General features: G+C 45.1%; 2 protein-coding genes across 7 annotated transcripts in view; one reads left to right on the top strand and one right to left on the bottom strand.

Annotated features, from left to right (window-relative positions):
* Positions 1–6220, bottom strand: part of CFAP52 (cilia and flagella associated protein 52) — a 45794-nt gene extending 39574 nt beyond the window's left edge. The window contains exon 1 of one of the 5 annotated variants that reach the window (XR_006715311.1): positions 5455–6204. Coding sequence is in view for 4 of the 5 variants with exons in the window: in XM_045490401.1 (XP_045346357.1) it covers positions 5455–5998 (544 nt within the window). In the remaining variant the exon portion in view is untranslated. Of the gene's footprint in view, positions 1–4775; positions 4910–5454 lie in introns of those variants that run through there. The other 4 variants (XM_045490401.1, XM_045490399.1, XM_045490397.1 and 1 more) reach the window with 4 other exon arrangements.
* Positions 5503–18266, top strand: part of STX8 (syntaxin 8) — a 249885-nt gene continuing 237121 nt past the window's right edge. For both annotated transcript variants that reach the window (XM_045490407.1, XM_045490406.1), the window contains exons 1-3: positions 5503–5614; positions 11718–11817; positions 17328–17422. In XM_045490407.1, coding sequence (XP_045346363.1) covers positions 5598–5614; positions 11718–11817; positions 17328–17422 — 212 coding nt within the window. In that variant the 5' untranslated portion in view covers positions 5503–5597. The remainder of the gene's footprint in view (positions 5615–11717; positions 11818–17327; positions 17423–18266) is intronic.

Here is an 18266-nt window from a genome sequence, read left to right as displayed (position 1 = left end):
CTTTTACATTTAACTCCCTCTAGAATTTATTTTGGTACAGAATGTGATTTCAGTAGCTAAATAGATCACAGATTTTTTCTTTCTTTCTTTTTTTTTCTTTTGCTCAAATTGTCAAATGTATTTATTGACTAAATGATTTCTTTTGCTTTACTTGAGATTGTTCCTTTTTCCTGTCAAAAGTTCTCCAAAACCTAAGGTTTCTGTCTTTGGGGGTGATCTGTCTGATGAGGTTTTGGGGTGATGGTGGGGTTCGGAGCTGACAGCCAAGAAAGAATTCTTAAAGACGTCTTTGGGGCAAAAAAAGATGATTTTGTTAAAGCACGGGGACAGGACCTGTGGCAGGAAGAGCTGCACTGGGGCTGTGAAGAATGACTGGTTATATACCATGGTGTTGGGGGAGGTAAAGTCAAGAGGACGTTTCTTAAAGGGATTTCCACATGCGAAAAAGACTCACAGGGTACTGGAGGCCTAGCTATTGTCAGGCTAAGGCTGGTTTTCACTCTAGCAAAACACTATCCTTAAGACAGTAGGGAGTTCCTGGACATTAGGCTATTGATAAGATTGCCCCCTTTTTTTCCCCCTAATTTTTAAAAAACATTGATTTATTTTTGAGAGACAGAGCGAGACAGAGCAGAGTGGGCGATGCATAGAGAGGGGGGGAGGTACACAGAATCCAAAGCAGGCTGCAGGCTCTGAGCTGTCAGCACAGAGCCCAAGGCGGGGCTTGAACTCACTGACCGTGAGATCATGACCTGAGCTGAAGTTGGATGCTTAACTGACTGAGCCACCCAGGTGCCCCTAGATTGCCCTTTTCTTGCAGTTGTACTAAGATATTTGTAAACCGACAGTGACTCTATCAGTTTAACCATTTGTTGTCTGTCTTCTCCTTTGTTCTTGGGCAGCCAGGAATGTCACACATCCTACCTGCGGGGGACACACATCCCGCCTGGGGGGAGGGGGGTGGGGCATGGGTATGCTAGTTTATGCTTTACCCTCAGCTTGTCTTATGCTCCTTCTTCATGTTCATATATACATTTTCAATTGCAGTTACCTAATAAGCAATCATTTGACTATCCATATGGAAAAAGGAAAATCAGATCCTACCTCACACCATCCACAAACAATACAATAGGTAGATCAAGGACCTAACTGTGACAAACAAGACTTCATGTGTACACAAGTTGTAGGAGATGACTTCTTAAACGTGCCACAAAGAGAGCAAATCCTAACAGAGAAGGCCACCGTAGTCATCCAGTTATGTTAAGAACCTAAGACTTCTGATGACAAATGACAAAATGAAAAGAAAAACCCAAACCAGGAGAAGATGTTTGCAATGTACGTAATAGATAAGGATTATATCCAGAACATACAAAGAGCTACCACAAACAAATAAGAAAGCACAAACTGCTCCAATGGAAAAATGAGCAAAGGCTATGAACAGGCAATGTAGGAGGGAGGAAATTAAAAAAAAAAAACAAAAAACAATAAACATGTGAAACTATAGCCATCAAAGTAATGAGAATTGCATCCCAAATGAGACACTGTTACATTTCCATCATAACAGCTAAAATTAAAAAGGCCGATAATAGCAAGCATTAGCGGTGATGTGAACAAAAGGAAACGCTCATACGACTGCGTTGTGGGAAGGTAACTTCGGTGGAATAGCTTTGGAAAACAACATAGCCATGTTCAGAATGGTTGAGGACGCACACACCCTAGGACCCAGGTGTTCCACTCTTTGGTACGTGACCTAGAGAAATACTTGCAATTGTGTCTACAGGTCACTACAAAGGTGTTCACTGCAGCCTTGTAGTAGCAGAAAGCTGCAAATAAATTAAAAGACCATCTACGGGGAATAGATAACTAATGTTGGTGTATTTACACAAGGGAGTAGCAGAGTTAAATTAATCAACATGAGAAGATTGCATAAATGCTGGGTGGAAAAAAAAAAGCAGGCTTCAGAATGTGTGCAGGATGAAACCACTTCTATAAAATATAAAAACTTGCACATTTACAGTATAAATTATTTATAGATAGCATATTTAATATTTTACACACACCGTAAGCTTTGAAAGCATGGCTGGGAAGGGTACACATTAACTTCAGGGTAGTGGTTGTCTCTACAGAGGGAGAAAGGATAGGATAGTGTGATAGAAGAGAGGACTTAAAATGTGTATTTTTTTTCTCAAAAATATTAACTCAAGGGGCGCCCGGGTGGCTCAGTCAGTTGAGCTTGACTCTTGATTTTGGCTCAGGTCACGATCTCACGGTTTGTTGGATTGAGCCCCACATCAGGCTCTGTGCTAATAGCACAGAGCCTGCTTGGGATTCTGCCTCTGTCTCTCTGTCTCTCTCTCTCTCTCAAAATAAAGAAAAGACATAAACTCAAAAAAATTAACTAAAATAAGAAACAGTATCAAAACTTGCTAATCCTGTGTGCAATACTTGGTATTTATTATGGCATTCTAAATTTCTGTTGCACTATTTTATGATAAAAATAAAAGAGCCCTATAGTAACCCCTGCACAGGAGCACCTGAGTGGCTCCGTTGGTTAAGCTTCGGACTTCGGCTCAGGTCATGATCTCACAGTTCATGGGTTCGAGCCCTGAGTCAGGCTCTCTGCTAACAGCTCAGTGCCTGGAGCCCACTTTGGAGTCTGTTTCTCCCTCTCTCTCTCTGTCCCTCCCCCACTCAAACTCTGTGCTAAGGGAAAATGTACATGGCATAGTGCTAAGTGGAGTTAAGTAGGAAAAAAAAGTCTAAAATTATACAGTATGAGCCCCCGTTCATTTAAAAAAGGTTTAGGGTGCCTGGGTGACTCAGTCAGTTAAACACTGACTTCAGCTCAGGTCATGATCTTGTGGTTCGTGAGTTCGAGCCCTGTGTTGGGCTGGGAGCCTAGAGACTGTTTTGGATTCTGTGTCTCCCTTTCTCTCTCTCTCTCTTTCTCTTCCCCTCACCCCCTGCATCACTCTCAAAAATAAAATAAACATTAAAAATTGTTTTTAAAAAGGGGCACCTGGGTGGCTCAGTTGGCTAAGGATCCCACTTCAGGTCAGGTCATGATCTTGCCGTTTGGGAGTTCAAGCCCTGCGTTGGGCTCTGTGCTGACAGCTCAGAGCCTGGAGCCTGCTTCCGATTCTCTGTCTCCCTTTCTCTCTGTGCCCCTCCCTCGCTGGTGCTCTGGCTCTCAAAAATGAATAAATGTAAAAGAATAAAAAATGAAAATGAAAAAAAATTTTTTTAAAGTTTATATGTAAATATATATTTGAAAGGATCACACCAAACCTTTAACAGCACTATCTTTGCAAAATGTAACGATGGCTGATTTTTCTTTGGGCTTCACTGTATTTTTCCAGTTTCCTAAACTCTTCTTAAGTGTGGCTATGGATTTATCCCTGTATTCTCAGAACATAGCATACTATTTGGCATATAGTGGTTCTAGATAAATGTGTATTTGACTACAGGAAAGAATATAATATAAATTGTCACAAAACCAGCAAAGTAAAAATAATTCCATTAATTTGGGCCATTTTAAAAGGCCAAGATAACTAGTAATGGCCATGGAAGGCACTGGAATATAATGTACCATCTATTTACTCTTTTTTTATAATTTTTTTTTAATGTTTAAAGTTTATTTTAGCTAAAGAGAGAGACAGAAGGAGAGAGAGAGAATCCCAAGCAGACCCAGCCCCGGCATTGCAGAGCCGGGTACGGCGGCTCGAACTCACGAACCCGGAAATCAATCATGATGTGAGCCAATGTAGGAGGCTTAACTAACTGAGCCACCAGGTTGCCCCCATATATTTACTCTTAGGGCTCCATAAAACATCATGAATTCAGTTGCAGAGCGCTGTGTTCGAGGTTCTGCACTGACCCCCTGCACTCACCAGCGGTCACTCACTTCCTTTACCAATGACCTTGCCACCAGCTCTAAAGATGGCCGATATCTCAGATGTACTAAGAAGTGTCCACTATCTATAAGAGACTGTTAAACTAACACGGAGAGTCAAGCTCTAGGTTCCAGAATGTGCCTAAAGCTTTAGCCATTGACAGTTCTGGTCTGCAATATTACAATTTTAAAACTTTCGGGCGGCACAGCACACTTTAAAAAAAAAGTTTGCTTTTTCTAAATGTAACGCGCTTGTTTCCTTCCTTCACACACAAAAACAAAGAGCACTACCCCCCTTCGTGTTCAAACTATCAGGCAGTCATAAATAAGGTGTGAACAGAGAACCGCCAGGCCTCCAGGACAGAAGCATCTCCCCGCCTCCACAGCCTCCCCTGACACCCTCAGTGTTAGGGTCCTTCTCCGGGTTAGAGGACAAGATCATCCCCTAAAACGGCTGCTCACTGCCACGTTCGGTCCCCAGCCCATTCTCATGGGCACATCAGCTGGGGTTCTGGTAGTTGTGCCCAGGGGCCGAACAGGACTCAGCCATCCCGCGGTTACCCAGGGGCAGGCAGCTGCGGGGCTCGCGGGGTCACAGGGCCAGGGCAGAGCTGACCAGGGGGAGATGGGTTACGACCACCCTTACTCATGCATGCTTCGGTCCCGTGAGCAGGCACTTGTCCCTCTTAGGTGCTGTGAAACCATCCCGGTCTTTGAGGTCTGGGGCGAGGATGTGATTCCCCAGGCTTGGGGGCAGGAGAGAATTTGGCCCTTGCCAGGGTCCCGCTGCCTTCCAGGTGCCACCCGGTGTCCCATGGTCCCTGTTTGTGCTACTCATCCCCAGGGCTTGCAACCCCCCGCCCAGACACGTTCGAGGCCTCACCATTGAAGCCGATCGCGGCCTCAAGCTCCAGCTCGGCCACCTCGGCCACCTCGGCCACCTCGGCCTTGGGAGGAATTTGGTTCTCCATCCCCTGGACACCAGGCGCTCCCTCTCTCTGCCTCGGGCCGCGCAGCGTCTCCTGGTCGGTATGGTAACGGACGCGCGCATGCGCGCCGGGCCCAGGCCCGCGCACGCTCCCGGCTGCTGAGCCCTGAGCTCCCGCTGCGGAAGCAGAGAGGGCTCCTTTTCCTTCCAATTTCCCTGAAAATTTAGGGGCACTGGCTGCACGTTTCCCCCTACGGACTCAACCGCATAACCAATCACCGAGTGTCCTTTAGGGAAGGGTGCTATAAGACAATCTATAATTGCCATTCTTTGGGTCCTTTGTTTGAAGCAAGATTAACAAATTTTTTTTTTTAAGTTTTATTGAGGCATAATTTTACGTATAAAATTCACTCTGAGGTTTAGTAAATGTACACAGCTGTGCAACTATGCCCACAGTCCAGTTTTTGTGTGTTTTTTGTTTGAAGCGGGTTGCAACTTCGGGTAACTGCCGGAGGGCTTGAGATGCTTCCACTTTCCCAGGAAAATGCTTCGATTTTTGTCCAAAAGTTTTATTTTAATTGCGCCGGGCTGTTCGCGCCGATCTAAGGGCTGCTGGGGGGGGTGGCTTCCCTACCTTGGAGGCCGCAGCGCACACGCACCGGGGGAAACGGCGGGTTCCGGTCGCGCCCGGGCCGAACCGCGGGGTGTGAGCCGCGCGGGCCGCCGTAGTCAGCTGCCGCGAGCAGGAAGTGTCCGAAGGCGGGCGGAGACAGCGCGATGGCCCCGGACCCCTGGTGAGCCCGGGGTGAGGGCGGCCGCGCGGAGGGGTTCGCGAGGGAGGCCGGGCTTCCGGGGAGCCGGCGGTCGCCAGGCTCTGGGGCCGGGGAACGTTCGGGAAGAGGGGAGGGGCAGCGGGGCCCCTTCCCCTGCCGAGGGAGACCCTGCTGTGTCCCGCCACCCTCGGTGTTCTCAGGGGCGTCCCCGGACGGTGGGGGGTGGGGGAGGAACCCCGGGGAGCTGCGGGCTTGTGCCGAACCCCGGAACATGCCTTCAGTCCTTCTCGGCTGCATCTGGGGAGATTTCCCGCCCGTCCTGGCTGTGGAGGTGGCTGGTGCTGGCTTCCCTGGACTCTCGGGAAAGTGAAGTCCAAGTAACCTTTTCGTGCAATGCCGGTCCATCTGGTGACCCCCACCCCCGGCCCCTTACTTCACAGGCGGAGAAGCCGAGGTTCAGAATGCATGGTCACCCGCCAGTTAAGTCACCAGCTGGCTCTAGGACTTAGATCTTGTGGGCCCTTCAAAAAAAACTTACCGGAATCAGGGAGGGAAATTACGCATTTGTTTATAGGGCATTTAACCCTTACCTGAGTCAGCGTCACGAAGGCTGTTTTCCTCTGCTGCAACTTCTGCAGCAGAACAATAGCTGGTAAGGGTCATTCCCTCCACAATTGAGTCCCAAGGACTGAACGATGACAGACACAAGTACTGACCCCAAGGAACATATTGCTATGGCATATCGGACTTGACTTTTTTTGTTTCATAATGAAAAGCGTGTTATATAGCTCTGTAAAGTTCTTGTTGGACTTTATGTTTTAGATTAATATTTCTGGTAGAATTTATAATTGTTGAAGTTGTAGGCAGGATGGCTACCAGGAGAATGGTGTGCAAGATCAAAGTTAGCACGCTCTGGGATCTGGGTGACCTGGCCAATGGCTTACTTGATTTAACGCTAATTTTTTCCCACCAAGTTTTAACAATTGTATACACCCTGATAGAAAATTTAGGAAGTACTGAATATTTGCAGAGGGGAGAAACATCTTCAACTTTGTCATTTGGAATGATAGCCATTATTGATTTTTAAAATGAATACATTAGTTTATATAATATGCGTGTGTATGTACATATAATGGTACATATAGAAGCGTCCGTGGCTTTTTGAAACTTCACCTTATGCCACTTTGCTTTTAGGAAAGACCTCCCTTAGTTCCTGTTTTCTCTAACCAAAAGAAATCTGAAGGGGGTTTTTGCTTTTATGAAAAAAATGCGGAAAGCGAAAATAGCATTCAGCGTTTATTTTGCAGCAAGCTGTCTTAGGGGCATTGTGCACCCCAACCAGCAGAGTGACCCCCCCCCCCCCCCCAAGCTCCTTCCCTGGGAGCTATACTCAGCATGACAGCATCAGACTGCGATAGCTTTGAGCTGTGTCTGTGAAAACCTGTGCGCTTTTTTTGGTTTATTTTGTGCACCTGTTAGCAAGATGTGCCTTAAGGTATCAGAAAAAACCAAGAGAGGTCATTTTTGGGGGTCTGAGAAAGCTCAAAAAATTTTCTGTATGATTAGTGGTCATTGCCCTTTTGCGTTATACCCCATTTTGCCTTATGAAAGGTTTCATTGGAAGACTACTTTTGGTTAGTGAGGGAAACCTGCATGTTTGACAAAGCAGGGAACGTTTCCCTGTGTCATTAAGTATTTACTAAAAACAGGATTTTTTTAATGGTACATAACAGTGCATCATATGAATAACCAAAATTATTTCCCTCTTTTGTACCTCTTTGTAATATTAGAGTTTGTTTTGTTTAACTGTTGCAGAGACAGCCCCTTTGTTCCATCTCTCACTTCCTGGAAGTGAACTGTTGGGTTCAAGGATATGAACATTTTTAAGGCTCTTGATAACGTTTTGCTAAGTTGCCCTCCACTTCCTGGAAGCTGACGCCCTCACTTTACACATAAGGTAGGAAATAGAGCTCAGAGGTGATAATCCATTTAGATTGATGGAAGCTGTCCTTGGACCCCAAGCCCCTTCCCCAGTTCATGCTGAAAACGCATTTATGATTTTTCCCGTTGCTCTCAGGTAGTTTGATTCCGTGGCTTTCTCATGTCTCCGTTGACTATGAAACAGGTGGAAACTCTGCTGTGCTGGTAGCTTAGCTCCGTTGCCAAGTGGGTTGCTGGTCAGGAGGGTAGGAGGGAGTATGGAACGGGACTTTGAAAACCTTATAAAAACAGACTTGGCTACATACAGCCTTCTGTTCGTGCTGTTGACAATCGTACATCAATGATGCTTTACTCCTGAATGGTGTTCAGCTGGTCAGTCATGGCATAGAGCCGTGACTGCTTTACCGGCGTATCAAAGCAAGCAGTAGGCTCGCTTTTTAATAGAAGGATGACTGTCTCTGAACAGGTTCTTTGCTAAAGCTAATTAGCTTTCCTGCCAGGGCAACATGTGTGTTGGCGATGCACCCTTCCTGGGTTCTTTAGAGTGAAACAGACCTTAACAGTTTTGTATTCTGGTTGGTCTTTTCTTTTTTCTTTTTGGTCTGTTCTCAAAAATGTTGTGGAAGGTAAAAGAATATACAGAAAGGGGTAGTCTAACGACCACCTTTGTACTCCTCACCCAGGTCCTATAATTACCAGCCTTCTGCCATACTTGTATCATTCCTGCCTTCCACATCTTTTTTCCCCAGGTTTTTGTTTTTTTTAAGTCAATCTTACGTGTGTATGAATTTAACTGTGCATTCAGTGTTTTTGTGGTAGAACAGGGGACTTCCTGCGTGTTCCCCTTTTCAGGTCTTCGGTCTCTGCTGTGGCATCACCATCCTCTGTGTCCCTTGGGCCTGAAAACTCCAGTCATCCATCCACTTTTTCTTGCCCTCCTCCTATCTGATTATTGAATATTTGGTTTTTCTTTCAAATGCCTCTGGCATTTCTTTAAAACATTTTTTTTTTTTTGGTAACGTTTATTTAATTTTTTGAGAGAGATAGAAAGAGAGTGAGTGTGAGTGGGGAAGGGGCAGAGAGAGAGAGAGAGAGAGAGAGAGAGACAGGATCCGAAGCAGGCTCCAGGCTCCCAGCTGTCAGCACAGAGCCCGACGCGGGGCTCGAACTCACCAACTGCGAGATCATGACCTGAGCCGACGACGGAGCCCCCCCTGGCGCCCCTGGCAGCTCTTTCATGCTGTCTGTTTCTGCCTTGACCCCATGCTTTTAGTTGTGGGCCTTGCAGACAGGAGATACTGGTGACCAGTTATGGAATGGGAGTCTTCTGGGCTCCTGCCACTCCTCTCTCGTTCCCAGCCATTTGTGTAAATGAGTGCAGGTTAATTTTCCTAAAGTAGTACTTTATTTATTTATTTAAATGTTTTTTATTTTGAGAGAGAGAAAGAGAGAGTGTGTGTGCACAAGTGGGGTAGGGGCAGAGAGAGAGGGAGAGCCAAGAATCCCAGCAGGTTCTGTGCCATTAGTGCAGAGCTCGACATGGGGCTGGACTCATGAACCACGACATCATGGCCTGAGCTGAAATCAAGAGTCAGAGGCCCTGCTGACTAAGCCACCCGGGTGCCCCTCAACTACTACGTTAGGTACTCGTGTGTCTGATACTGTGATGAGGCTGCCCATGACCTCTGTGCTTGTGGTTCTCAAACTTTGCTCCAGGTAGGAACACCAGGGGGAGTTTTGACAATTCCTCGTGTTCAGGTCAAACCCCATTCCCAGGGCGCCCGAGTGGCTCAGTTGGTTAAGCATCCAACTTCGGCTCCAGTCACCATCTCATGGTTTGTGAGTTCGAGCCCCGCGTCGGCCTCTATGCTGACGGCTTGGAGCCTGGAGCTTGCTTTGGATTCTGTGTCCCCTCTCTCTCTGTCCCTCCTCTGCTCACAATATGTCTCTCTCTGTCTCAAAAATAAACATTAAAAAAAACCACCATTCCCGTTTAAGCAGGATGCTTGGGTTTGGGAGCCAGGAATCGGTTGTGTTGTTGTTTCAAGATTCCCTGGTGATCCCAGCATGTAGCAGAGTTTCAGAACTAGCACTCTCCAAGGCTAATGTGGGAACGTAAAGATTGGGAGCTGGGGCGCCTGGGTGGCGCAGTCGGTTAAGCGTCCGACTTCAGCCAGGTCACGATCTCGCGGTCCGGGAGTTCGAGCCCCGCGTCAGGCTCTGGGCTGATGGCTCAGAGCCTGGAGCCTGTTTCCGATTCTGTGTCTCCCTCTCTCTCTGCCCCTCCCCCGTTCATGCTCTGTCTCTCTCTGTCCCAAAAATAAATAAACGTTGAAAAAAAAAAAAAAAAGATTGGGAGCAAAACGTGGGATTTTGGCCTTCTGCATTTCCTAGAACCTCTTCAGGGGCTCACTCGGTATGCCAGAGTATCCCCTACAGCTCCAACGTCCTCTTTTTTCAAAAGCCTCCCCTAATAATTCTGGTGTTCAAGACTCCGCAGAAACTAGCTTCCACGCATCTGTCCCCTTTTATACCTTACCCTCTTACCCAGGGCTGCTCAGCCGAATGTGCCCCTCCCTCCTGCTTCAACCTCGCCGTTCAGCCCAGGGTGTCACCTCGTGGCCCAGCCCTGTCCAGTCCGAGTGCCTCGGCCGACACCACTTTCTCTCCCTCCCAAACTCCAGGAGTACTTACCATTTAGGCTCTGTGGTTGTTAGGCAGCGTATCATGCCTTATTATCGATTTCCATAGGTCTGGTCTGGGACCACAGAGCCAGACCTGTGTGCGCTCCTCTTTTCAGAGGCGACGGTATGGAGGGGAAAAGGAGAAATGTGGTAAAGCTGGGAATCAGGACCCTGTTTTCCTTATCAGCTCCCCTCCTATTTTCTTAACTATGTGTTGTGTTACTTGCTCTTTTCTTGGATGCGTGAACATACACACACTTTCACACGCATACACGCGTGATGCTCCTTCAGCGTAGAGTGGGACATTGTCAGAGATCCTACCTCATGAGATTAGAAGTAGGGCCTGGCCCAGATCAGGTACTCAGTTTGTTACCCATCGCCGTAATTACTCTAGTAAGATTGCTAAGGGAAGTGACGCGAGATTGGTTTTTTTTTTTTTTGGTTTTTTTTTTTGCCGTTATCGAAAAACACATTTGCCGAGTTCCCTCAGTGGATGAGTAATGTATGGGAGTTCAAAGATTTTTAAGAAACGGATCATTTACTATTTCAAGCAGAAATGGGGACATGGGGGCAAACAGCAGTTTTCCCTAGTTTGTACTAGGACAGCCCTAGTCCCTCCTCTGCAGAGCAGGGCCACCTGGTAGGAGAGATACAAGGTGTACTTAGCTGTTCTCTGTAGAACAAATAGGAAGCGAAAAGGCTGTCCCAGAAGGAAAAAATAAGGGACCCCGGGGAATTTATTGTGGATTTTTCAAAGCCTCCTGACACTCTGAATAACAAATAGAAGCTCGGCAAATGTTTCCAGAGAGTTCTTGCGAGCTTAGATGTCCGGAGGGGGTGTCCTGCGTCCCCAGTGCATTTTGTTGGAGGATAAACAGTACCTGCTGTTCCTGTTTTGTGAAGCTCTTCCCCAGATACCTGCCTGGCTGGCTTCCTCACTTTGCCCGTCACTCTCTGTTCTTTTATCCTGCTTTATTTTTCTTGTTAGCGCCTACCAGCCCTGGACATACTGTGTCTTTATTTATTTTATGCTCCTTGAGCATAAGGGACTTTGTCCATTCGGTTCGCTGCCCTGCTCTCCAGTGCCTGGAACCGTGCTCAGCCCAGAGGAGCCCTTGCATAAATGTTTGCCGGATGTTCTGTGAGTGGATGAATTCGAACAAGTGGTTGGGGACATAGTTTGCAGTGGGCGGTACCACTTGGCCAAGTGGACCTACTACCTGTTTGTGCTGATTTTCTCACTTGTAAGATGGCGATGGGAGTGGTGCCCGTCTCCTGGTGTTTTTGTGCGGATGAAGCGAATTGTTACAAACGGAGCATTCAGAACAGAGCCCGGCTCACACAGAATTTCCTATAACAGCAACACGTGTCGCTGTGTTCACTATTCTCATCCTCCCCGTTGGACTTGGTGGCTAGAACTGACAAGTGGCGCACAAGTCCTGCAGAAAGTTGCTTTCAAAGAGCCTGAAGCATTCTTCTCCTTTATGCCTTTGATGCAGGTTCTCCATGTACGATGCCACCTGCCAAATTGCACAAGACATCGCCGAGAAAATCCAACAGCAAAATCAGCATGGAAGAAGTGGTGAAAATACAATCAGGGTGAGAGCAGGAGAGAATTAGGACCCGGGATGGTTTGTCCGAGCTCTGAGCTCTGCAAACCCTCCTACTGCTGAGACTGTGTGTGTGTGTGTGTGTGTGTGTGTGTGTGTGTGTGTGTGTGTGGCTGCTAAGCTTACGGGCGTTGCATTGACCTTACAGTCAATCAGTGAATCGTTATAACTGAGACGAAACAAAGCATGACACCCGTTTAATTTCTCCTGTTTAACCGTAAAAGTGTCTAACAATTTCCAGTCCGGCTCAGGCCCCAGATAGTCAATCTTTCGGGCTCTGCAGGACAAGAGGCTACGCCTTCACCTCTCTGAGAATCTGTTCTTGCCAAATGGCCTTTTTGACATTTTACATTTATTCTATGTAATACATGTAATAATTTGCATTTTATATAGCTTGCAGGCTGTATAAAAGCAGTGGTAGGATTTGGCTGGGGAACTGTGTTTTCCAGACCCTCATGGGTTCACTCTAGCTCCTTCGATTCAGATCCCAACACCGCGGGTTTCTCTCTAACCTTTCCCCTTCCAAGTTGGTATTTTTCTTTTCTGGCAATCAGAACAGGGAGATCTTTCTGCTCATGGGGTCTGTCTTAGGGGTTGCAGAACACAGTTTCAGACACTGTACCACCACAGGCACCACCACACACACTTAAGTCTGAGTTTGTCTTTCCTTTGTTTTTTTTTTTTTTTTTTTTAATGTTTTTATTTATTTTTGAGAGAGACAGAGACAGAGCGCGAGCCGGGGAGGGGCAGAGAGAGAGGGAGACCCAGAATCCGAAGCAGGCTCCAGGCTCTGAGCTATCCGCGTAGAGCCCGATGCGGGGCTCGAACCCATGAGTGTGAGATCATGACCTGAGCCACAGTCGGATGCTCAACCGACTGAGCCACCCGGATGCCCCAAGATTTCGTACTTTTTTATGGCTGAGTAATATTCCACTGTGTATGTCCACTGCATCTGCTTTCTCTATTCAGCTATCGGTGGGCATGTGGGCTCTTTCCATAATTTGATTATTGTAGATAAAGCTGCAATAAACATAGGGGCGCATGTATCCCTTTGAATTAGTGTGTTTATATTGGGTTGAATACCCAGTAGTGCAATTACTGGATCGTACGGTGGTTCTATTTTCACCTTTTGAGGAAGCTCCATACTGTTTCCACAGTGGCTACACCAGTTTGCATTCCCACCAACCGTGCACGAGGGTTCCTTTTCCTCCACGTCCTCGCCAACACCTGTTGTTTCTCGTGTTGTTGGTTTTAGCCATTCTGACACGTGTGAGGCGATACCTCATTGTGGCTTTGATTTGTAGTTCCCTGAGGAGGAGTGACGATGAACATCTTTTCATGTGTATGTTGGCCATCTGGATGTCTTCTTTGGAAAAGTGTCTATTCGTGTCTTCTGCCCATTAAAAAAAATTTTTTTTTAATGTTTTATTTATTTTTGAGACAGAGAGAGACAGAGCATGAACAGGGGAGGGTCAGAGAGAGAGGGAGACACAGAATCTGAAGCAGGCTGCAGGCTCTGAGCTGTCAGCACACAGCCTGACGCGGGGCTCGAACTCACGGACCGTGAGATCATGACCTGAGCCGAAGTCGGACGCTTAACCGACGGAGCCACCCAGGCACCCCGAAAGCATTATTTTTTAAACAGAGTTGGCTAGCGATCTTTAATTGCTTCTGTATTTTCACTCATACCTTTTGCTATTTCTGGGATGTAAGGGAATTCATTTCTGTTTTCTTCTAATAAACGTATGGTTTCACTTTTTTTACATTTAGACCTCTGATTCATTTAACTGGTATAATCTTCTTGGGTACTTAATTTCTAATTATAAATGAGTTTTCAGTGTGGCCAAATTATTGCCCATGGTAGAAAAGTTTCCCAATGTAGACTTTCTGGATTTAGGTTGCATAAAATTTTAAGCCTCTTCAACATACAATTCTGTCCCAATTCCAATTATCTTTTAAAAATCTTACTCATTCTGTTAGGTGTAAGTATATAATAGTTTAATATGCTTTTTTTGTTATTTATGCCATTGAACCTGTTTTCATATATTTATTGGATACTTATATTTCTTCCTTTGTGAATTGCCAGTATATGTCCTTAACCTAACTTATTATTTCTTTTGTTTTTAATTTATTTATTATTTTGAAAGAGAGAGCAAATGTGAGCGGGGGAGGGGCAGAGAGAGGAAGAAAATCCTAAGCAGGCTCCATGCTATCAGAGCAGAATCCATCATGGGGCTCAATCCCACAAACCGTGAGATCATGACCTGAGTCAAAGTCAAGAGTCAACCGCTCAACTGACGAACCACTCAGGTGCCCCTGAGAAAGGTCTTTCATACCCAGAGATTATCTAAATATTTCATCTAATCTTCCAAATTTTCTTTAATCTTTCCTTCTGTTTTTATTTTATCTTATTTTTTTAATGTTTATTTTATTTTTGAGAGAGACAGACAGAATGTGAGTGGGTTAGGGGCAGAGAGAGAGGGAGACACAGAATCCAAAGCAGGCTCCAGGCTCCAAGCTGTCAGCACAGAGCCCCACGCGGGGCTCAAACACACGGGCTGTGAGATATGACCTGAGCCAAAGTCGGAGGCTCAACCAACTGAGCCACCCAGGCGTCCCTGTTTTTATTTTATTTTTAAACATGTATCTTTAAAATATTTGAAGTTTATTTTGGTACGTTTTAGGCATCAAATTTTATTTTTTCCCATTTGCTGAATTATTCTTTACCTCTCCCCCCCAAGATATGAAATATCCACAGGGCGCCTGGGTGACTCAGTGGGTTGAGCATCCAGCTTTGGCTCAGGTCATGATCTCGTGGTTCGTGAGTTCGAGCCCTGCATTGGGCTCTGTGCTGACAGCTCAGAGCCCAGAGCCTGCTTCGGATTCCGTGTCTTCCTCTCTCTCTCTGCCTCTCCCCCACTTGCCGTCTTTCTGTCTCTCTCTCAAAAATAAACATAAAAAAAAGATATGAAATAATCCTGTATTTCATTCACTAAATTTATTTTTGCACAGCCATACTGCGCCTGGACCTCGTGTTCTGTCACATTAGTGAAGCTTTCACTAACTGCCAGCATCATATTCTTGTAGTTTTTATGAAGATTTAATATCTCATTGTTTAAGTGCCCCTCTATCACACATATTCCTTGTCTTTTAAATTTCTCTTTATCTATGTTTTAGAATAATTTCGCATGGCTTCATTACAATTCATTTGTCCTGTGCCTCTGTTACCACCTCTTTTCTAGTAAGAGAACTCCACATGGGACTTTGAATAGATGTGTAGTTTATTCATAGATTAATTGGGGAATGCTTACATCTTTACAGTATCGAGTGTTTCCTTTTATTCATTCCTCTATCAGTATTTACTACATAGTCGCAATGTGCCAGGCAGGTGCTAGATGTTTTTTAGGTTTTGTTGGTGTTGTTAATGATGTTTAAAAATAATGATGAAAAGAAATGCTCCCTACCTAGTACTTAAATTTAGAAATGCCCTGGATTTTTTTTTTTTTTTTTTTTTTTTTTTCATTTTAAGATTGATTACCAGACTGACTTCTTCTCTGGTTTCTAGTAATTTGTCAGTGGATTCACTTAACTTTCCCAAATAGACATATCCATTTATATATCATAATGATTTCATCTCCTTCTTTCCAGCCCTTGTGTATTTCTTTAACTTGTCTTATTGCGTTGGTTACAACTTCTAGACCAATGTTGGAAAATATTACGGTTAAGGTAGTAATGTTCCATTTTTAGTTTTCTTTCTTTCTTTTTGTTTTGTTTTTAATTAATTTCCCCTGTGCTGTATCAATCATACATTTGTTCTGTTTGTAACCATTAACACTGTCGGATTTAGTATTAGATTTTCTAACATCAAACTGTTCTTAAATTACTAGGATAAATTCTACTTGGTGATGGTATGTTGTCATTTTAACGTAATTCTGAATTTGCTTTGCTAATATTTTTAAAGACTTTTGCATTTTCTAATCCTTACAGGAGATTAGCATGTAGTTTCTTTTTTCTTGTTTTCTTTTTTTCTCTCCCCCGTCCCCTCTCCACCCACCCACCCCCTCCCCCCACTCCCCAGTATCTCTGTCAGTGATTGTTATCAGGGTTGTATTAGCTTAAAATATGAGTTAGGCTCTTCATCTTTTTCTGTGCTTTGGAAGGTTTCTTGCAGATTATGATGATGGAAAACTTTTCCTGGTTTTAAAAGTAACCATTTTTCTTATAAAATATTAAAAAAATCCACTACTTAGAGATAATCGCCCTTGGCATTTTGAAGTATTTAGTTCTTAGATTGATTTTTTTTTCTCTGTGGGTGACATTTCATTTTAGGACTTGATTTTTTTTCTCTTTTAATAAATTATGCTGGCTATCTTTCTATGTCGACAAATCGAGGTTTCCGTCATACTTTTTAATGGCCATATACCCTTTGATCTCTTGAATGCTTTTGAGCTTTAATTTCGTAGACTGCTCTTCAGTTTGGGGCGTGTGTGTGTGTGTGTGTGTGTGTGTGTGTGTGTGTTGTGCTATGTTTGTTTGTTTTACTCTTCTTGAACGAGGGGCGATCTGCTCTCCGTGGTATTTCCTCATAAACACTGTGGGTGGTTTCTCCGTGGTTCCCAGAGGTATTAGAATAGTTAAGGTTAGACTTTTCTTGGCTGCTGATACCTTTGAGTGTTGCTTGATGTGTGTGAGCCCTCAGCCAGCCTCTACTGTTCTGCTGTTTTTCCCTTAGTGTGTGTGACCCTGCTAATCCTAGGGAGGGAGTCCTCCCTTCCCCTGAAGTTATGTAATTGCTACTTCGAACAAGGTAGCAGATGAAATCTGTGCTAGTCTGTCTTTTCACACCTATCTCTGATTTCCCGCGTGGCTGGCCGTATTTAATTTACATGGGCAGTTTCAGTTTTCCTATTTTCTCAGTTCCCCAGAGGTTCTCTCCCTACCTTCCTCCATCCTTTAACATAGCACTCAAGAGTCACAAACAGCAGTTTCCTCTGGGTTTGTAGAACGACTAAGAAAATCTGTACACTCCTGGAAAAAGAGTCACGGGTGGTGAGCATCATTATAAGAAGAACACACTGCTACAAAACTTTTAAATGGGTTTTAAGTAAACCAGTGTGTTCAGAGCAGACTGGCGGGATTGCAGTGAGACTTGACGTCTTGTCATTTGAAGCGAGGTTGAAGACACTTGGGTTTTTCACTGGCGAATGGGGTAGATGCTCAGGGGACAGGATTCAGACTGTGAGGGCCAGGGGTTGGTTTCCCGTCACTGTCTACTCAGGTATGGGCTGGCTCTCCACTTGGTCACCTTATACAGCGGATGCAAGCATCAGGTGGGCGGCTGGACCAAAATTTGAATACCTTAGAACCCTGAAGGTGTCCTTGGGAAGTTAAGCATCTGCCAGCTGGTCCTTGAAGGAATCATAATGTGTTTACGTGATGTTTTTAGTAGCTCCCCCACCTCTGGACTAGCATACTTAGGATGTGTTCTTTTCTTTCCAGCTGACCGTGACAATCAGAGCTTTGTTGCAGAGTCTGAAGGAAAAGATCGCCCTTTTGAAGGACTTATTGCTAAGAGCTGTGTCAACACATCAGATGTATCCATGTAAACATTTCCACCTCTTCTCTAGAGTGGGAGGAAAAAGCAGTCTTATTTGGAGAAAGGAAGGAATCCGGGCCACCCAGATTTTTTTCCATAGCTCGAGGAAGACCTGGTTTCCCAAATATTGCCTATAATCTCGATTTCTATTTTAAGTGTCTGTTGCCCTGCTCTATCGTGAAAATGCTGGCGAGGCGAACATACACTGATGGAATTAAGTACTGTGGCCGTTCTTGGGTGTGACCTTGACAGTGTAGAGAGCTAGTGCTCTCGTCGGTGCTGTCCTTGCCCAGAGCCCTGCGCTGCCACACGCCCCGAAGGTGGTGAGCCACTGCTCCCACAGGAGGCCTTCTGTGATCATCCCGGGCTGGGATCATGCTAAACTTTCCAGAGCTCTGAGTGATCCATTTTCTTTTCTGAGAGGCCAATGCCAATAGCCACCATAGACCTTTGGGGTTCTTTCTTTCTTTCTCTTTTTTTTTTCTGTTTATGTAGATTACTGAGATGTGACTCCTTTGCTTTAACGTTCTTTGGAAAGCACAGATCCCGCCCCTGGTTTTGGGAGGTTTGGGAGTGTGGGCGGGGAACAGAGCATTTACTTGAAGCAACTTGGGCCATCACCCCCACCTCCCACCGACCCTGCCAAGTATTGAAGCTTTTTTTTTTTTTAGAAGTTCATCATTTGATCAATTTAAGATCCATGTGACCCATTCCCTAAACCAGTCCTTTATTTTTTATTTATTTTTTAAGCCTTTTTTTTTTAAATGTTTATTGATTTATATATTTTGAGAGAGAGACAGAGTGTGAGCAAGAGTGGGGAGGAACAGAGACAGGGAGACACA

Source organism: Leopardus geoffroyi, chromosome E1 (assembly GCF_018350155.1).
Source record: "Leopardus geoffroyi isolate Oge1 chromosome E1, O.geoffroyi_Oge1_pat1.0, whole genome shotgun sequence".
NCBI classification, from domain to species: Eukaryota; Metazoa; Chordata; class Mammalia; order Carnivora; family Felidae; genus Leopardus; species Leopardus geoffroyi.
Note: the sequence above shows the minus strand (reverse complement) of the source record. Positions and strands in the feature narration are given on the sequence as shown.